The sequence below is a fragment of the Giraffa tippelskirchi genome, chromosome X (assembly GCF_054371585.1).
Source record: "Giraffa tippelskirchi isolate mGirTip1 chromosome X, T2T-mGirTip1v1.2.pri, whole genome shotgun sequence".
In the NCBI taxonomy this organism is placed as follows: domain Eukaryota; kingdom Metazoa; phylum Chordata; class Mammalia; order Artiodactyla; family Giraffidae; genus Giraffa; species Giraffa tippelskirchi.
Window position 1 is genome coordinate 113,081,844 of NC_137289.1, and position 19,434 is coordinate 113,101,277.

General features: G+C 45.5%; 1 protein-coding gene across 6 annotated transcripts in view; it reads left to right on the forward strand.

The window, feature by feature from the left end:
* The window catches only part of SRPX (sushi repeat containing protein X-linked), a 154,180-nt gene that overhangs the window by 67,557 nt on the left and 67,189 nt on the right, over nt 1-19,434 (forward strand). For 4 of the 6 annotated variants that reach the window (XM_081565215.1, XM_081565216.1, XM_081565217.1 and 1 more), the window contains 2 exons: nt 4,111-4,287; nt 19,169-19,295. In XM_081565215.1, the coding sequence (XP_081421341.1) occupies nt 4,111-4,287; nt 19,169-19,295 (304 nt within the window). The remainder of the gene's footprint in view (nt 1-4,110; nt 4,288-19,168; nt 19,296-19,434) is intronic. The other 2 variants (XM_081565219.1, XM_081565220.1) reach the window with 1 other exon arrangement.

Here is a 19,434-nt window from a genome sequence, read left to right on the forward strand (position 1 = left end):
TTTTTGGTTATTTGGTTTTGTTTATTTGGCTGTGTTGCAGTATGTGAGATCTAGTTCCCTGACTAGATCTAGTTCCCAGGGATTAAACCTGGGCCCACTGCATTGGGAGCATGGAGTCTTAGCCTCTGGACCATCAGGGCAGTCCCTGATGGTGAACCATTTTTAAAGTCTTTTTTTTTTTTTATAAATTTATTTATTTTAGTTGGAGGCTAATTACTTTACAATATTGTAATAGTTTTTGCCATACATTGACATGAATCAGCCATGGGTTTACATGTGTTCCCCTTCTTGGACTTTATTGAATTTGCTACAGTATTGCTTCGGTTTTCTGTTTTGTTTTTTTGCCCCAAGACATGTGGGATCTTGGCTCCCCACCCAGGGACTGAACCTGCACCCCTTGCATTGGAAGGTGAAGTCTTAACCCCTGGACCACCAGGGGAGTCCTGGGGCCCAAGTTCTTTTGCTCTGAGATCAAGGATTTTTACTGAATGTTTTGTGGGCTGTGATGAGAAAAACTCCTCTGTGAGCAGAAACCAATGTGTTTCTAAGATATGGCAGAAGTAAGATGACACATTTCAGACAGAGGGGTGTGATTGGCTGTTTGGAAAGGGGGAGAGAACAGAGGTTTGTTTCGTACTGTGTTATGTCTGTTTAATAAGTGCTGGACCCTGAAAAGGTGTTGGGGGTTGAGAAACAAGACACATCCTACCATCAAGGGTCATCTGCCATCAGGGGTCTCCCAGAACAGAATCAGAGACAGCGGGCAGAGGAGTAGACCACAGTATAAGTGCAAGAATGGTACTCTGGCCCACCTCCAAGCTTCTTTATGGGAGGCAGATGGTGATTGCAGCCATGAAATTAAAAGACTCTTGCTCCTTGGAGGAAAAGCTATGACCAACCTAAACAGCATATTAAAAAGCAGAGACATTACTTTACCAACAAAGGTCTGTCTAGTCAAAGCTATGGTTTTTCCAGTAGTCATGCATGGATGTGAGAGTTGGAATATAAAGAAAGCTGAGCACCAAAGAATTGATGCTTTTGAACCGTGGTGTTGGAGAAGACTCTTGAGAGTCCCTTGGACAGGAGATCAAACCAGTCAATCCTAAAGAAAATCAATTGTGAATACTCATTTGAAGGACTGATGCTGAAGCTCCAATACTTTGGCCACCTGATGCTAAGAGCCGACTCATTAGAAACGACTCTGATGCTGGGAAAGATTGAAGGCAGGAGGAGAAGGAGAGGACAGAGGATGAGACAGTTGGATGGCATCACCGACTCTATGGACATGAATTTGAGCAAGCTCTTGGAGTTGGTGAAGGACAGGGAAGCCTGGCATGCTGCAGTCCATGGGGTCACAAAGAGTTGGACACAACTGAGCAACTGAACAACAACAAATCAGTAAGCAAATGGAAAAAGAAAACACTACAAAAAGGGCAAAAATCAAAACCAGGTGCAACATAAAAGGGAAAATGCAAATGGCCAAGAAACCAGGGAAGGAAAGATTTGCCTCACCAGTGTCAACGAAAATAATCAATAAACAATCTATTATAGAATAGAAGAGAGTTTTATCTGAGCCAAACCGAGGACTCTGGTGACCCAAGGATGAAAGAGCAGATAAAACCAAGGAGGTCCTTGGAACGCAGGAACAGAAAAACCAGACCCTTAGCGTCCTTCTCTCTCCCATGTTGTAACTATTAATGGATTTCAGGTCCTTCTGAGCAGTATAAACTGTCTCCCCTCCTATCCCATAGGGAGAAGGTATTTGCCTTACTCTTCCCTCCACCTAGTATACATGCCTCATCCAATCAGCAAATGACCCACAAGACCCCTATCCTGCTCCTTGTACCCTGGGTATAAAAGTGGACTAAGTTCCCCTGTTCAACGTCGATTCTCCCTTGAGCTGGCCCACTGTTCTAACAGCATCTCCCACTCTAACAAACTTTATTTCCCTCTCAAAAAAAAAAAAAATGGTGCTCTGCCCTGGACTACTGGTAGTAGAGAAAAGTGCTCCTCCAAGAGGTAGAGCTTAGGGAGGCAGGGAAGAATTACCCCCTGAATGATGCTCATTTCCTGAAAGGCACCAGGCCTCAGGGGAGAAGATTGTAAGTGCATTTCAGGGGCTGACTTTGAGCTTCCTGAAAAGTTCTGTCTCACTTGGGAAACTGCACATTGCACAGCATGGTTGAAGCACATTTCAGGTGCCATTGCTTTTCCAGACCACTGTCATGAATGGATCACTTGTGTACCAAGCGTTTCACATACATGCAACTTTTGCAACAACACTGTTGATATGGGTGCCTTTAACTGTTGGGGAAACTGGGGTTGGGGGCTGCAGCCGTGTGATCCAGTCTATGTAGACGACTATACCATTTTTGGGGGGTGACTATCCTGGACAGTATGTGCTTCTCCCAGGTGTCCTGGATGCCCTGCTACCAGTTGCTCTTCATGACTTGTACCATCGATTGACCTTCCTCTGAGGAAGAAGAGGCTCTGCTCTTTCAGAGCACTGTTTTCTCCATCCTAACAGGGAGAGCATCCCCTGTGGGCAGCCTCTAGCTGCCCAGTACTACTGATGGGTAAAGGATTCTGAAAGCCCAGCTATCATGCCTGGAGGCAGGGCAGACTCAGGTGTCCATCATGCTCCAGGGCTCCCCTGCGAGATCAGGCTGAGGCTCACCTTGGCCCCCTTCCTCCTCTGCCCGTCCTGCCTCCCCCACCCTTCACTGGTCTCCCCTGGAAGCACATTCTTACTCTAAATCGGAGTTTGGAGCAGAGAAAGTTTTATTGCAGGAAAAAGCAAGGAGAATCAGTGGCTCGAGCCCAAATTCACCCCGCCTCCCAACTGCCCGAAGGGTTTCAGCACAGCCTGTTTAAAGGCCAGGTGTGTGTGTGGAGGGGGTGTGGGTCTCAGGGTACATGATAAGTTCATGCACAGTTCTTTGATTGGTTGAGGGTGAGGTAACAGGGTGGTTAACATTATAGGTGCCAGGGGTCTGGGGTCATCAAGTAGTTCATTGCGCCCACTTGGTGGTGGTTTTCAGTTCAGTTCAGTCGCTCAGTTGTGTCCGACTCTGTGACCCCATGAACCGCAGCACGCCAGGCCTCCCTGTCTATCATCAACTCCCTGAGTCCACCCAAACCCATGTCCATCGAGTTGGTGATGCCATCCAGCCATTTCATCCTCTGTCGTCCCCTTCTCCTCCTGCCCTCAATCTTTCCCAGCATCAGGGTCTTTTCAAATGAGTCAGCTCTTTGCATCAGGTGGCCAAAGTATTGGAGTTTCAGCTTCAAAATCAGTCCTTCCAGTGAACACCCAGGACTGATCTCCTTTAGGATGGACTGGTTGGATATCCTTGCAGTCCAAGGGACTCTCAAGAGTCTTCTCCAACACCACAGTTCAAAAGCATCAATTCTTCAGTGCTCAGCTTTCTTTATAGTCCAACTCTCACATCCATATGTGACCACTGGAAAAACCATAGCCTTGACTATACGGACCTTTGTTGGCAAAGTAATGTCTCTGCTTTTTAATATGCTGTCTAGGTTGGTCATAACTTTCCTTCCAAGGAGTAAGCGTCTTTTAATTTCATGGCTGCAGTTACCATCTGCAGTGATTTTGGAGCCCAGAAAAATAAAGTCAGCCACTGTTTCCACTGTTTCCCCATCTCTCTGCCATGAAGTGATGGGACCGGATGCCATGATCTTAGTTTTCTGAATGTTGAGCTTTAAGCCAGCTTTTTCACTTTCCACTTTCACTTTCATCAAGAGGCTCTTTAGTTCTTCTTCACTTTCTGCCATAAGGGTGGTGTCATCTGCATATCCGAGTTTATTGATATTTCTCCCAGCAGTCTTGATTCGCATTTGACAAACTCAGGGAGTGTGCATCAGATACTATTATCTGGGTCTTCAGAGAGGAGTTAGCGTGGAGGATATGGGAAGAGATCTGCCTCCCCAAAGGCCCCATGACATCCTGCTTGGTGACACCATCCATCTTTTCTCAGACTTCTATCTGCTTTATTTCAGTTAACTTCCCCCTGTGCTTTCAGTTTCTGGACTCTGAAACTTCATGACAAAAACTAAGACATGCTGAATCTCTGGTTTTCTCTTTTTCAGAAAAGCGATGTCCTACCCTTGCCATGCCAGTGAATGGAGGGTTTAAGTGCGTCGATGGTGCCTACTTTAACTCCCAGTGTGAGTACTATTGCTCACCAGGATACACGCTGAAAGGGGAGCGGACAGTCAGGTGTATGGACAACAAGGCCTGGAGCGGCCAACCAGCCACCTGTGTTGGTAAGAAAATATCACCAGTCCTCAGGAGGCACCTACTTTGGGAGGAGCAGGGCGTGTCCATACAGTGGATTTGAAATTTTTATTTATGTTTCTGTCTCCACCCAGTCTTAGTTGCAGCATGCAGGATCCCTAAATTGCTGCATGCAAACTCTTAGTTGCAGCACGTGGAATCTAGTTCCCCCATCACGGATGGAACCTGGGCCGCCTACATTGGGAGCACAGAGTCTTAGCCACTGGACCACCAGGGAAGTCCCCATAAAGTGGATTTTAAAGGAAACACCTGTGTTCCATGTGTAAGGCCTAAGGGCCCAGTTTTGCTTTCCATGGTTCTCTTCATCCCTATTTCTCTGGCTCAGCACAGACCGAGCCTCATATCTTTGCTTGAGTTGACTTCACAGCTCATGGCTTTCGCATGACTTGTCTCTCTTGGATTGTGATCGAGGCAGCTGGAGGCTGGCAGAGAGAGGTGCGGGGCAATCCTGCTATTTTAGTTCCGGGATGTGCCCTGTAGCATTGAGCAGAGTTGTTGACATTTGGCCAGACAGTCCTGCAGGGAGCAGCTCTGTGTCTTTCAGCCCACGGACATAGTTTCTTTGTTAGCAACTCTGGGAGTCAGCAAATGCTCAGTGTGCTAAACTGGCAGGGATTTGGCTGTCTTACCTGACTCTGGATTTGTTGGCAGTAGTTCATAGTTGTGGTTTTGGGGAGGCTTGGCCGCAGCCTTGCTAGAACTCTTTTTTTTTTTCTTTTTAATTATTTTTGGCTGTACTGGGTCTTCGTTGCCTCTCTCAGACTTTGCTCTAGTTGCGGTGAGCGGGGGCTACCCTTGGTTGACAGTGTGTGGGCTTCTCTTGTTGCAGAGCACAGGCTCTAGGGCACACATACTTTGGTTGTAGTGTGTGGGCTCAGTTGTGGCACAAGGGCTTAGTTACTCTGTGGCACGTGGAGCCTTCCTGGATCAGGGCTCGAACCCGTGTCCCCTGCATTGGCAGGTAGATTCCTATCCACTGTGCCACCAGGGAAGTCCTCACTGGAACTCTTTACATATGCAAATTCAGGGCCCCACCCCAGACCTGCTGAATCACAAACTCTGGGCATGGGCCCAGCACTTGGCACTTAAAGGAGCCTTCCAGGGCGTTCAGAAGAGCTTAAAGAGAGATCCACTGATCTAAGACAGTGCTTCTCTAGCTTGGGGATCACCTTGGTAAAAATGTAGCTTCTGCTTCAGGAGATCTGGGGCAGATTCTGGGGTTCTGCTAGACCCTGCTCTAGACAAGGTTTCTGAATCTTGGAACAATGGACATCTGGTGTCTGATAATTATTTGTCATGGGGTCCTGTCCTTTGCACTCTGGAATGCTTAGAGCCTTGGCTCTTACCCGCTAAATGCCAATGGCATCTTTCCCCAGCTCCCACGTGTGACAACCAAAAATGTCTTCAGACATTGTCCAATGTCCCCTGGAGGGAGGAGGAGAGGGAGGAGAAAAATCACCCCTCCTTTGAGAGTCACCCATCTCTGAGCAGTGGATACCCACCCTGGCTACTTACTAGAATCACCTGAGTATCTTTTAGAACCTAGCCAAGCCTTGATCCTGGGGCTTCCCCAGTAGCTCAGCGGTAAAGAATCCACCTGCAATGAAGGAGACCTGGGTTCAGTTCCTGAGTTGGGAAGATCCCTTGGAGAAGGGCATGGCAACCCACTCCAGTATCCTTGCCTGGGAAATCCCATGGACAGAGGAGCCTGGCGGGTTGCAGTCCATGGGGATGCAAAAGTTTCAGACATGACTTAGTGACTGAACAACAACATATCTTGGTTTTACCCTAGAGAGCCTGATGTGGGATAGCTGGAGGAGGCGAGTGGCATTATCAAAGCTTCCCAGGTGGTTTTCATGCACAGCCAGACTGAGGACCATCATCTGAGAGCAGTAGATCTCAGAGAGTGTGGGCTCCTGACCAGAAGCATTAGAAATGTACATTTCCAGGCCTGCAGGATTGTCGATGCTGGGGTGGGGCTTAGCAATCTGCATTTTCACAGGCCCTCCAGGACATTCTGATGTTCTAAAGGTTGAGAACCTGCCTTGGAAGATCAAATTTGGGAAGAACCTTCATACCTTTTGGAGAATGAAATGGCAACACACTCTAATATTCTTGCCTGGAGAATCCCATGGACAGAGGAGCCTGGCGGGCTACAGTCTATAGGGTCGCAAAGAGTCAGACACAACTGAGCAACTAACACAACACTTAGTACCTTTTAACGCAAAATAGTGCCCAGCAGTTTGAGCACCAGCAGGAAGCTTGTTAGAAATATAGATTCTTAGGACCTATCCCAGACCCGACAGATCAAAATCCACGTTGTAAGAAGATCCCCAGGGGATTCCTATGTCCTTTTAAAGTTGAGGCAGACTGCTCTGGGGCAGTGGTTTTTAACTCTGGCTGCAGTTTAAATCTGAGTATCTGGGGCCCTGGTATTTTTCCAAAACTAATCCAGGTAATTGAAAACTACTGTCCCAGGAGAGTGTTGACTCATAACATGTTAGAGCTGCCAGGACCCTGCCTAACAGAACATTCTAGTCCAATCCCCCTTCTGTGGATAAGACCTTGACTTGGTTGATGTTGCATAGAGCCAAGCCTATGTCTCTGGGCTTTTAGGCTCAAAGTCCCTGAATCCAGAGACAGCCCTGGCACAGAGGTGGCAAGGCAGCTGGCCACAGGAGCCTGGCTCCTACCCTTCTTGGGTCTGCCCATTCTGCAGGGAACTATTCAGCTCAGTCTGCACCTGCTCATTCCTCCAAGGACTCCTTCCTGACAGCTCAGCGTCTGGGCAGATAATTCAGGGATGTGACTGAAACTGGATGCTGCCCTCTGGGGGCAGTTGTACAACAGCTTCTCTGGCCTTGGTCCTACGGGTGTCTTCATGACGGTACCACTGTCCACTGTCTCCCTTGGCAGCATCGGTCATCCTTATTCTTCAGTTATAGCCAGGGGACTGACCCAAGATGTGAGCCTTCTACATCTTCTACATCACAGCCCGGACCTTACCTTATATCCATCTTACAAGAGCACCAGGTCCAAGTAATTTCTCAGATAACTGACTCAGATTTATTCCTGGATTCTCTTTTTCTACAATTTAGGTGGGAGTTTGAATTGATCAGTAATTGGGAAGACAGAAACCATTCTAGGTGTTTCCAACAGAGGAGACGTTAATACAGGGCAGTGGTTACAAACATATAGGAAGGGCTGGAGGAACAAAAGAGGAAAAAGACTGTTACCAGACATTGTGTGCGTGTGCACTCAGTCGTGTCTGACTCTTTGTGACTCCATGGACTGTAGCCTGCCAGGCTCCTCTGTCCATGGGATTTCCCAGGCAAGAATGCTGGAGTTGGGTAGATTCTCCAGGCAACCTTCCTGACCCAGGGAAGCATCTCCTGAATTGGCAGGCAGATTCTTTAGCACTGCACCACCTAGAGATTAGTTAGAGCAGAAATCCATCCCAACCAAGGGCTAGGGGAAGCAAAAGTGGCCTAGTGGTGTTGCCCAAAGTCCATAAACTCACCCTGAGGCTGACATGTCTGCAGCTGACACCATCATGGATGAGAATGAAGTCAGGAGCCCAGGAAACCTTCATGGAAGCCCCTACCAGAAGCCTAATGGCTTCCCTCTTCCTCCTGCCCTCTGTCCTCATGGGAGTGCCTCCCATTGGCAAACCTAGCTGGCACCCAGCTGGCAGAAGGAGTCCAAGACATGTAAACTTGAGAATTTCAGTACAGGCAGTAAAGATTTCAGTGCAGGCGATGATTTAAAAAAAAACTGAGTGCCAACAGAATCTGTGCCACTGAAGCCCTTTTCTTTCTTTCTTTATTTTTTTGGCAGTACTGTGTCTTTGTTGCTACACGTGGACTTTCTCTAGTTGCGCTGAGTGGAGGGCTACTCTCTAGTTGTGATGTGCGGGCTTCTCATTGCAGTGGCTTCTCTTGTTGTGGAACATGGGCTCTAGGCACACGGGCACACGTAATTGTGTCACACAGGTTTAGTTGCCCCGAGGCATGTGGAATCTTCCCGGACCAGGGATTGAACCCATCTCCCCTGTACTGGCAGGTGGATTCCCAATCACTGGACCACCAGGAAAGTCCTCAGCAGCCTTGCTCTGAGGTCTTAGACATCTCCCTGTAAATCGCTGTAGTTCTCAGTGAGGAGGAGCCTGCAAAGTGGGCCTGCTCAGCCCATGCATGTAGGATAGTGCTCAGGCTGTGAGCTCCAGGCACACTCTTCTAGAAGGACATGACCTGAGGCCAGATGTTGAGGTCAGAAGAGCCCCTCCCAGATGTTGCTTTCACCCGTTGCCCAGTGACTTGGAGTGTGCAAGCTAGCTCTTCAGAACACTCCTCTCCACCGCGCCCCCCTCCACCCCTCCCACCGCTTTGAATGTCTGTTCCCTCACATTGGAAGGAGCAGAGGTGATGGGAGGGGAGGAGATACTCGAAAATCTCCCTGCTGAGCAAGCACTGGCAGAATCCTCCAGGGATCACAGTGTTCAGATGTCCAGATTGTGCGTAACAATGGAAAGAAATTGCTGATTGTTCTCAAAAAGCAACAAGCATGTCTTAACCCGGACCAGATGGGCCTGGAACCTTCCCAGAGGGAGAGAGAAAAAACTAAGAAATGAACCCCAATTCCAGGGGATTGATCTTAGAGCAGGATAGGGCAAGGTTCAGGCATCTTTGGGGGTAGGGGAATTTGTGCATGCAGTGAGGGGGGTGAAAAGGAGATCAGTGATCAATGAGCTCCCAGGGGAAAAAAAAAAAAAGAAATAAGACACAACAAGCAGGCAAATCTTTCTTTGATTCTGTGACAGAGAAGCTGGAGTTTGTCCCCTGTGAATTTTACCCCAGGGATGTCATGGACTCTTTGGCTTTCAATGTATTATTAAATGAGTTTATTGACTTGGTGTGTTGGCAGGGCTCGGGGGTCTGTGAGCACAGCTCGGAGCCTCAGCCTAGTTTAGGAGCTGACACATGGTGACCAAGGAATTCTCAGATTTCCACACCGCCTTGAGCAGTGCCTCTAGGCCCAGCTGTGCTGAGTGCTAAGGAAATCCTCTCAGTTCTCCTTCAGATCTGGAGGGAAGAGAGAACCCTGGGCTGGCTTTTGATGCTGAGGTGGTCAGTTCTGTGGTCTGGCTAATTTGAAAGGACCACAAGTCAAAATTCATTCTCTTAGGCAGCCTACACTCTGGCAGTAGACTCAATGTCCATGGTTATTTCAAAAACAGATATAGATAGAAATAAGTCAATGTAGGAGGGAAAAAAAACATACTGCAAATTGCAGGAGGGTAAAATATTTAGAGAGCCACAACTTCCACTGATACATATGTGAAAAAAACCAAACCCATAGACTGTAACAACTATTGTTTTGGGGTATATTTTTTTCTTTCTTTCCATTTTTAGTCCTTTCCGGTTACATTGGTATGTAGATATAACAACGGACAGTTAAAATTACAGGTCCTCTCCTTTGGACCAACACTTCTCCCTAGGCCAACAGGAAGAGAAAAAAAAAATTCAAGTAAATTTAAAACCTATGGACAATGAAAACAGAGCAAGTATCTTCAGATACACAGGGAGTCCCATTGAGATGTTTTAACAAAAGACCATGTACAAACCAACTTGCTTCCTGAAATTACTCTCTGCTTATTTTATATTTCCTGCGGAATAGAATAGTTGGAGAGTTAACACAAACGGAAGTCTGGAATAAAAAAAAAAAAATCTCTGCAGTTTTAGATATGCAAATTGATGGACTACTTTTCCAGCTTCCCAATTATCTGACAGCTTGGTTGACCCAGTGACCCCCCAAGGAAGTTTGCTGGGCAGAATGGTATTATTTCTAGAGATTCAGTTGAGGATACAAACATCGTGGGGCTGAGAATAAATGTATCAGGGCATTGCTCTGAAATCATACAAAATTTTTCCCAGGTTGACAAATACACATTGTTTTATAAACTTTCAGGAAGCTAGTTTCAGCTTTGCAACAAGTTGCTTGATTGAGATACTACTCCACTTTTTTTTTTTTTTTTTGGCCCCACTGAATGGCATGTAGAACTTGCCCAACCAGGGCATGTAGAATCTAGCTTTGTGATCAGGGATCGAACCCGTGTCCCCTGCATTGGAAACATGAAGTCTCCAGTGGTTACACTACCACCTTGGAAGTCCGAGATACTGCTCCACTTTTTAACCTAGCATGATTTTTAGCACAAACCAAACAGGTAAACTGTTATTGCACCACTGTAGTATATCCCCAATGAATTTTTAGTTTGACATCTTTCTGATGAAGATAGTGACTTCCAGTTGTGGAGTTCTTTGCTTTTCAACTCTTTGGTCCATTGGGAAAGTTTCCTAATATCTCATATGGTGCCAAAGAAGCGGAAACCCTATTCAGGGACATGCACATGGATTACAATCTAGCTGGGAGAAGCAAGCAATGAGGGAAGTTTTCAGTGGCCAAGTTTGTTCTGCCTTGGTTAGTCACTCTCATCCTGTGCCAGGAAATGACCACTTCCTCCCTCCATCAACAACCTCCAACTATTTTATGTTTGTGTCAGTAATATATTGTTGCACAACCGATCACCCAGAAGTTAGTGGCTTCAATCAACCATGTTATGGCTCATGGTTGTTTGGGTTGGCAATTTGGGCAGGGCTTGGTGGAGACAGCTCACCTTTGTCGCACATAGTAACAGCCACGGTGCATGTCTGGAGCTGGAGGACCCAAGATGGCTTCACTCCCATGTGGAGCATCTCACTCAGAGGTCGCTGTACTGGGTAACATTTGAGTCCCTTTTTTCTCTCTCCCTTCATTTCTCATCTTCTCTACTTGGCCTCTCAAATCAGATAATTGGGCTTCCTTAGATGGCAGCTGGCTTCTGATATGGTAAACACAGAAGGTGCCAGACTTGTTAAGTGCCTACGCCTGGGACTGGCATAGAATCACTTCCCTTGCATTCTGTCAGTCAAAGCAAGTTAGAAGCCAGGCACAGATTCAAATGGAGGGGAGGCAGACTCTACCTCTTGGTAGAAGGTTGCTGTTGTTCAGTTGCTCAGTTGTGTCCAACTCTTTGCAACCCCATGGACTGCAGCATGCCAGGCCTCCTTGTCCCCCACCATCTCCTGGAGTTTGCCCAAGTTCATGTCTATTGCATCAGTGATGCCATCCAACCATCTCATCCTCTGTTGCCCCTTCTCCTCCTGCCTTCAATCTTTCCCAGCATCAGGGTCTTTTCCAATGAATCAGCTGTTCGCATCAGGTAGCCAAACTATTGGAGCTTCAGCATCAGTCCTTCCAATGAATATTCAGGATTGATTTCCTTTAGGATTGACTGGTTTGATCTCCTTACTGTCCAAGGGACTCTCAAGAGTCTTCTCCAACACCACAGTGTGAAAGCATCAATTCTTTGGCACTCAGCCTTCTTTATGATCCAGCTCTCACATCCGTACATGACTACTGGAAAAACCGTAACTTTGACTAGATGAAACTTTGTTGGCAAAGTGATGTCTCTGCTTTTTAATATGCTGTTTAGGTTTGTCATAGCTTTTCTTCCAAGGAGCATGCATCTTTTAATTTTGAGGCTGCAGTCACCATCCACAGTGATTTTGGAGCCCAAGAAAATAAAGTCTGTTTCTGTTTCCATTTTTTCCCCCATCTATTTGCCATGAAGTGATGAGACCGGATGCCATGATCTTAGTTTTTTGAATGTTGAGTTTTAAGCCAGCTATTTTACTCTCCTCTTTCACCTTCATCAAGAGGCTCTTTAGTTCCTCTTCACTTTCTGCCATAAGGGTGGTGTCATCTGCATATCAGAGGTTATTGATATTTCTCCCTGCAATCTTGATGCCAGCTTGTGCTTCATCCAGCCCTGCATTTCACATGAAGTACTCTGCATATGTTAAATAAGCAGGGTGACAATATACAGCCTTGATGTACCCCTTTCCCAATTTGGAATCAGTCCATTGTTCAATGTCCAGTTCTTCTACCTCTTGCTTCTAACTGTCGCTTCTTGACCTGCATACAGGTTTATCAGGAGGCAGTTAAGGTGGTCTGGTATTTCATCTCTTTAAGAATTTTCCCCAGTTTGTTGTGATCCACACAGTCAAAGGCTTTTCTGTAGTCAATGAAACATAAGTAGATGTTTTTATGGAATTCCCTTGCTTTTTCTATGATCCATCAGATGTTGGCAATTTGATCTCTGGTTCCTCTGCCTTTTCTAAATCCAGCTTACATCTGGAAGTTCTCGGTTCATGTACTGTTGAAGCCTAGCTTGAAGTATTTTGAGCATTACCTTGCCTAGCAGGTGAAATGAGCACGATTGTACAGTATTTTGAATATTCTTTGGCATTGCTCATCTTTGGAATTGGAATGAAAACTGACAATTTTTAGTTCTGTGGCCACTGCTGAGTTTTCCAAATTTGCTGACATATTGAGTTCAGCACTTTCACAGCATCATCTTTTAGGATTTTAAATAGCTCAGCTGGAGTTCTGTCACCTCCAGTAACTTTGTTCCTAGTAATGCTTCCAAAGCCCACTTGACTTCACACTCCAGGATGTCTGGCTCTAGGTGAGTGATCACAGCATCACAGATATCTGGGTCAGTAAGACCTTTTTTGTATAGTTCTTCTGTGTATTCTTACCACCTCTTCTTAATCTCTTCTGCTTCTGTTAGGTCCTTGCCATTTCTGTCCTTTATTGTGCCCATCTTAGCATGAAATGTTCCCTTGGTATTTCTTATTTTCTTGAAGAGACCCTAGTCCTTCCCATTTTATTGTTGGTAGGAAGAACTGCATGTATATAAGGGGATTATGGGTAGCCGCCTTCCCAGGAAATTCACCAGAGTATTCTTTGTTAGAAATCAGAGCTTAGAAATCATTAGTGAAATACATCTTGGAAGATGTCATACCAAATTTGAAAAAACAGGTGTGGCTGCTTATATCCTACTTCCAGGTATATTAATAAGGCCAAAATCATAATACTTTAAACAAGTTAGAACTTCCATTCTCATATAAATGTCTGGGCAGTGTCCTAGACCCAACCTCCTCCTCATTTGTTCTTCTACTCTCAACTTGCAGCTTTTATCTGCAGTCGAAAATGGCTGTTCACAGCTCACCACTTCATACCAGGGTGGAGGAAAAAGAAAGAGGAGAGTACCTCCCGCCACAATCACACACATACCTTTTTAAAGCACAACCCAGAAGCTGCATGTGTCACTTTTTCTCACAGCTCACTGGTGGAACCCATCCCATGGCCATAGATAACTTGAAACAAGGCTTGGAATAGAATCTTTATTCTGGAGGGTCACAGGCCCAGGAAAACTTCTTTTCTTCTAAAGAAACGGACATACATGGGCTTTTCTCCAGTTGCAGAGAACGGGAGATACTCTCTAGTTGTGGTGCACAGGCTTCTCATCCTGGTGGCTTCTCTTGTTGCAGAACACGGGCTCTAGGGTGAATGGGCTTCAGTAGCAGCGGCTCCTGGGCTCTGGAGCACAGGCTCAGTAGTTGTGGCACATGGGTTTACTTGCTCCACGGCATGAGGAATCTTCCTGGACCAGTGATCAAACCTGTGTCTTCTGCATTAGCAGGCAAATTCTTAACCATTGGACCACCAGGGAAGCCTTCACCCTCTTTTTTATTTCCACCATCTATCTGGTTCAGTTCAATTCAGTCGCTCAGTCATGTCCGACTTTTTGAGACCCCATGAACCGCAGCACGCCAGGCCTCCCTGTCCATTACCAACTCCCTGAGTCCACCCAAACCCATGTCCATAGAGTCAGTGATGTCATTCAGCCATCTCATCCTCTGTTGTCCCCTTCTCCTCTTGCCCTCAATCTTTCCCAGCATCAGGGTCTTTTCCAAGGAGTCAGCTTTTTGCATCAGGTGGCCAAAGTATTGGAGTTTCAGCTTCAACATCAGTCCTTCCAATGAACACTCAGGACTGATCTCCTTTAGGATGGACTGGTTGGATATCCTTGCAGTCCAAGGGACTCTCAAGAGTCTTCTCCAACACCACAGTTCAAAAGCATCAATTCTTCGGTGCTCAGCTTTCATTATAGTCCAACTCTCACATCCATACATGACTACTGGAAAAACCATAGCCTTGACTAGACGGACCTTTGTTGGCAAAGTAATGTCTCTGCTTTTTAATATGCTGTCTAGGTTGGTCATAACGTTCCTTCCAAGGAGTAAGCGTCTTTTAATTCATGGCTGCAATAACAATCTGCAGTGATTTTGGAGCCCAGAAAAATAAAGTCTGCTACTGTTTCCACTGTTTCCCCATCTATCTGCCATGAAGTGATGGGACCGGATGCCATGATCTTAGTTTTCTGAATGTTGAGCTTTAAGCCAACTTTTTCACTCTCCTCTTTCACTTTCATCAAGAGGCTCTTTAGTTCTTCTTCACTTTCTGCCATAAGGGTGGTGTCATTTGCATATCTGAGGTTATTGATATTTCTCCCGACAACCTTGATTCCAGCTTGTGCTTCATCCAGCCCAGTGTTTCTCATGATGTACTCTGCATATAAGTTAAATAAGCAGGGTGACAATATACAGCCTTGACGTAGTCCTTTTCCTGTTTGGAACCAGTCTATTGTTCCATGTCCAGTTCTAACTGTTGCTTCCTGAGCTGCATACAGATTTCTCAAGAAGCAGGTCAGGTGGTCTGGTATTCCCATCTCTTTCAGAATTCTCCACAGTTTATTGTGATCCACATAGTCAAAGGCTTTGGCATAGTCAATAAAGCAGAAATAGATGTTTTTCTGGTACTCTCTTGCTTTTTCGATGATCCATTGGATGTTGGCAATTGCATAGTAAATATTCCCAAGAATGATGTATAGCTTCGCAGATAAACAGTGGTTGATGCAGTACAACATGTTTGTTTCTGGTATTTTATATGCAGAGAAGAAACTAGAGTACAGAGGCAGGAGACAGTTTGTCAGATGTCTCCATTGAGTGGGACAGAGGCCAGGATGTTCGTGAGAGTTGCCGGGTTGCCACGCGGTAACTGGCCATGCAGGCACTCTGACTCAACAAGGAATTGTAATCAGGTTTCTATAGTAACTTTGTTTATTTCATTCACAGAAATTTATAATAATGTAGAAATAGCAGTGATGGCCACGGCTGTGTAATAATAGACTTCAGTTTCTGGACCATCTGCTGAAGGGTAGGCCAGCTAGTCTCATCAGCTGAAAAAGAGGGCCTGATGCTTAAGAATGTGACAGGAGTCCGCTCTGCTGCTGCTTTTCCAGGGTTTATGGGGAAGGTGGATGCGATGACCAGGAAAGAATGTGTATGCAGAGGATGGAGGGAAATAACTAGCTCATCAGTAGGCAGACACACAGAAGTCTTCGACTGATTAAAATAATTTAAAAATATGTGATCATGTCTTAAAATCCCAGACCGCAAAGAAGTTCCCAAAGAGACGAAAGGCTTCCCAGACTATAAATGGGGATGATAATAACAAGACTTAGTCTAGTGGGTGGTGGTGAGAATTCAGTGAAATAATGCAGGGAGGATACCTCGCCTGGGCTGGACAAGTAGGGGAGGGTCAGTAAATAAATATTAGCTATTATTGTTAGTGTTTTATTTCCTCTTGGTTCTTGTTTGGAAGAACACCACTTCTGAAAAAGTAGGCCAAATTCGACTGATCATTGTTAGCTGTCAGAAGCTGGCTTTGGGAAGCTCTGAAACTCTTCACCCAGATAACTTAATTTGGAGCTGTGTTTGCTCAGTGTCAGTATGTCTAGTTTATAGGGAAAACAACCCAGCATATCATCCAGATATTTAGTTTACATGACACAAAGGGTAAGAATATCTTTTCACTTTGACAGTATTGCTCCAAGAAAATATGGTAACACTAAGTAATTTTCTATTGAAATCTATTTCCCTTCCTCCTCCCCTCCTTTATGGCTTTAATTTTTTTTCTAGATTCAGTATTGTTGTTCAGTCGCTCTGTCCTGCCTGACTCTTTTGCAACCCCATGGGCTGTAGCCCACCAGGCTCCTCTGTCCATGGGATTTCCCAGGCGAGAATACTAGAGTGGGTTGTCATTTCCTTCTCCAGGGGATCTTCCCTACCCAGGGATCAAATCTGTGTCTTCTGCATTGGCAGGCAGGTTCTTTACCACTGGGCCACAGTACAGCATTTTGAATTGAGATATAATTCATTTTCACACCCCCTTCTTTTAAAAAATATGTTTGCCCATGCCATGCAGCATGCGGGATCCTAGCCCCCTGATCAGGGGTTGAACCTCCACGCCGTGCAGTGGAAGCACAGAATCCTGACCATGGGCCGCCAGGGGAGTCCCTTGGCTTCAATTGTTTAAAAAAATAAATATGCTTTCTATTATGAGCTTGCTGACTATATTTGGCCAGCAGGGGGCAGGTATTATATACATACCTAGATTCTGATTCCCCCAAAGCTGAAAAATGTTCATTGGAACTATAAAAGTCTGTCTTCTATCACCTATCATAGTGAAAACAAAAAAGGATTGTTTTTAACATCTTAGCAACTGAAAATAGACACCTCTAACTCATTTAAAGCGGCTTTCATTTCACCATCACGTTGATAAACTATAAATTCTAAGAAGCATATTTTTTTTTCACAGTTACTATCCCTGAAATGAGCATGCAGCTCGCAATTGGTGACTTAGATTCAATCAAATATAGTTATTCACTTTAGGATTAGCATATTATGGCTGTAAATTCACACTCCGCTGAAGCATGGCATTGAATGAAAATGAATTTGGATCACTGAAGACACTACTGGTTAACAATTATTCGTGATTTCTTACCCTAAATAAAATGACAGTTATTGGACAAGACACAAGAAAAAGTATATGAAGACTTGGTGCATTTAGTCTCTCAGAAATGTGTGTGATTCAGAATCAAATGACATTTCATTTTCATTCAGGCTATAGTAGTTAAACAATTACCAGTTGACATGTAAAATAATGCAAATTGAAATGTTAATTTACTCTGCCCTCTTAAAAATACATTCTCTGCCTGTTGAAAATCATCAAGTAGAACTTGTAAAAGTTTGAATTCCCCCTTCTTGTGATTTCACATTGTGTGTGCATGTGTTAGTCTCTCAGTCATGTCTGATTCTTTGCGACCTCTTGGACTGCACCTCGCCAGGCTCCTCTATCCATGGAATTCTCCAGGCAAGAATACTGGAGTAGGTTGCCATTCCCTTCTCCAGGGGATCTTCCCAACCCAGGGATTGAACCTGGATCTGCCACATTGCAGGAAGATTCTTTACCATCTGAACCACCAGAGAAGTGTGTTCTAAGGAAAAGTGCTCTAATTTGGGTTATAATTCACATTCTCATTATTTCCATGCCTGGCCTTAAATAAAACACTTATGCTGTCTGAGGCTCAGTTTCCTGATCTGTAAAATGAGAGCATTGGGTAACCCCTTTAAGCCTCCATAGCATTTACTTTTATGTAGCCTAGAGCAGTGTTAATTTTCTACCTCGTGTCATATTTCACATATGGTAACATTAATCCCCTCAACAGACTGTCAACTCTGAGAATAGCATGATTCTCTTGCCTTTGCATGCCCAAGCCCAGCAGCTGAAAATGATGCCTTGGGGTAGGCTGGTACTCATTAAAGATTTGTTGCCTTGCATTGAATCAAACTAGATGATACCTAAGGCACTTTTCTCTAGTATCCGATGATCCTGTCTTTAAAGCAGAAAGGACTCACTATGGCTGAATGATCTCTACTTGGGTAACTGCTATGTTGCCAAGTCAACAGGCAGAGTTTGGAAGCATGGGGAAGAAGTTGCTATAGCTGATAAATTACCCTACAAGACACTAGCAAGGCCAGCTCATTGCTGGTTTAGCCATACACAGGTAAGTACTCACACAGTCTTTAAAACTCAGCAGGCATATCACTGGGAATTCTGTTCAGTGTGATGTGGCAGCCTGGGTAGGAGGGGAGTTGGGGGAGAATGGATACATATATATGTGTACACACACACACACACACACACACACACACACACACACACACACACACACACACACACACACACACACACACACACACACACACACACACACACACACACACACACACACACACACACACACACACACACACACACCCCCACACACACACACACACACACACACACCCCTGAGTCACTCTGCTGTGCACCTGTAACTATCACAATCATTGTTAATCGGCTATACCCCAATACGGGCTTCCCTGGTGGCTGAGTGGTAAAGAACCCACCTGTGATGCAGAAGACGCAGGAGGCCCTGGGTTTGATCCCTGGGTTGGTAAGATCCCCTAGAGGAGGGCATGGCAACCCACTCCAGTATTCTTGTCTGGAGAATCCCATGGACAAAGGAGCCTAATGAGCTACAGTCCATAGGGTCACAAACAGTTGGACATGACTGAAGCAACTGAACACGCATGCATATCCCAATACAAAATAAAAAGTTTAACTCGGCAGACAAGAAGGGGCAAGATGAAGGGAAAGAAGATAAATACAGAAGGGGTGAAGAAGCCCTTCAAAAATAGGGAGCACCTAGAGCTTTGGGCACCTGCAAAGATGGTACAGTGGTAAAGAATCTGCCTGCCAATGCAGGAGATACAGGAGACAAGGGTTCAATCCCTGGGTCAGGAAGATCCCCTGGAGAAGGAAATGGCAACCTACTTTAGTATTCTTGCCTGGGAAATCTCATGGACAGAGGAGCCTGGTGAGCCACAGTCCATGGGGTCACAAAGAGTCGGACGTGACTCAGCACAGAGCTTTGGGCATGTCCAGTGGTGGGTTGGGTGTCGAACCCCAGGTTGATATTTCCTGATGATGGTAAGAATATTCTGGTTATATTTTCAGATCTTGAACCTCCTAGAATCAAGTGTCCAAGTGTGAAGGAACGCGTTGCAGAACCCAACAAGCTGACAGTGCGAGTGTCCTGGGAGACACCCGAGGGAAGAGACACAGCAGATGGCATTCTCACTGAGTAAGTGCAACTTGGCAGCTGGAATGAGGTTGCCCGTTTATGTGAGAAGTTCACTACCAAGAATAAGGAAGTGTGTATCTGCTGGTCAGTATATGCTTTTGGACTCGGTACAGCACTCTTTCAGCCATACCTCATTCAT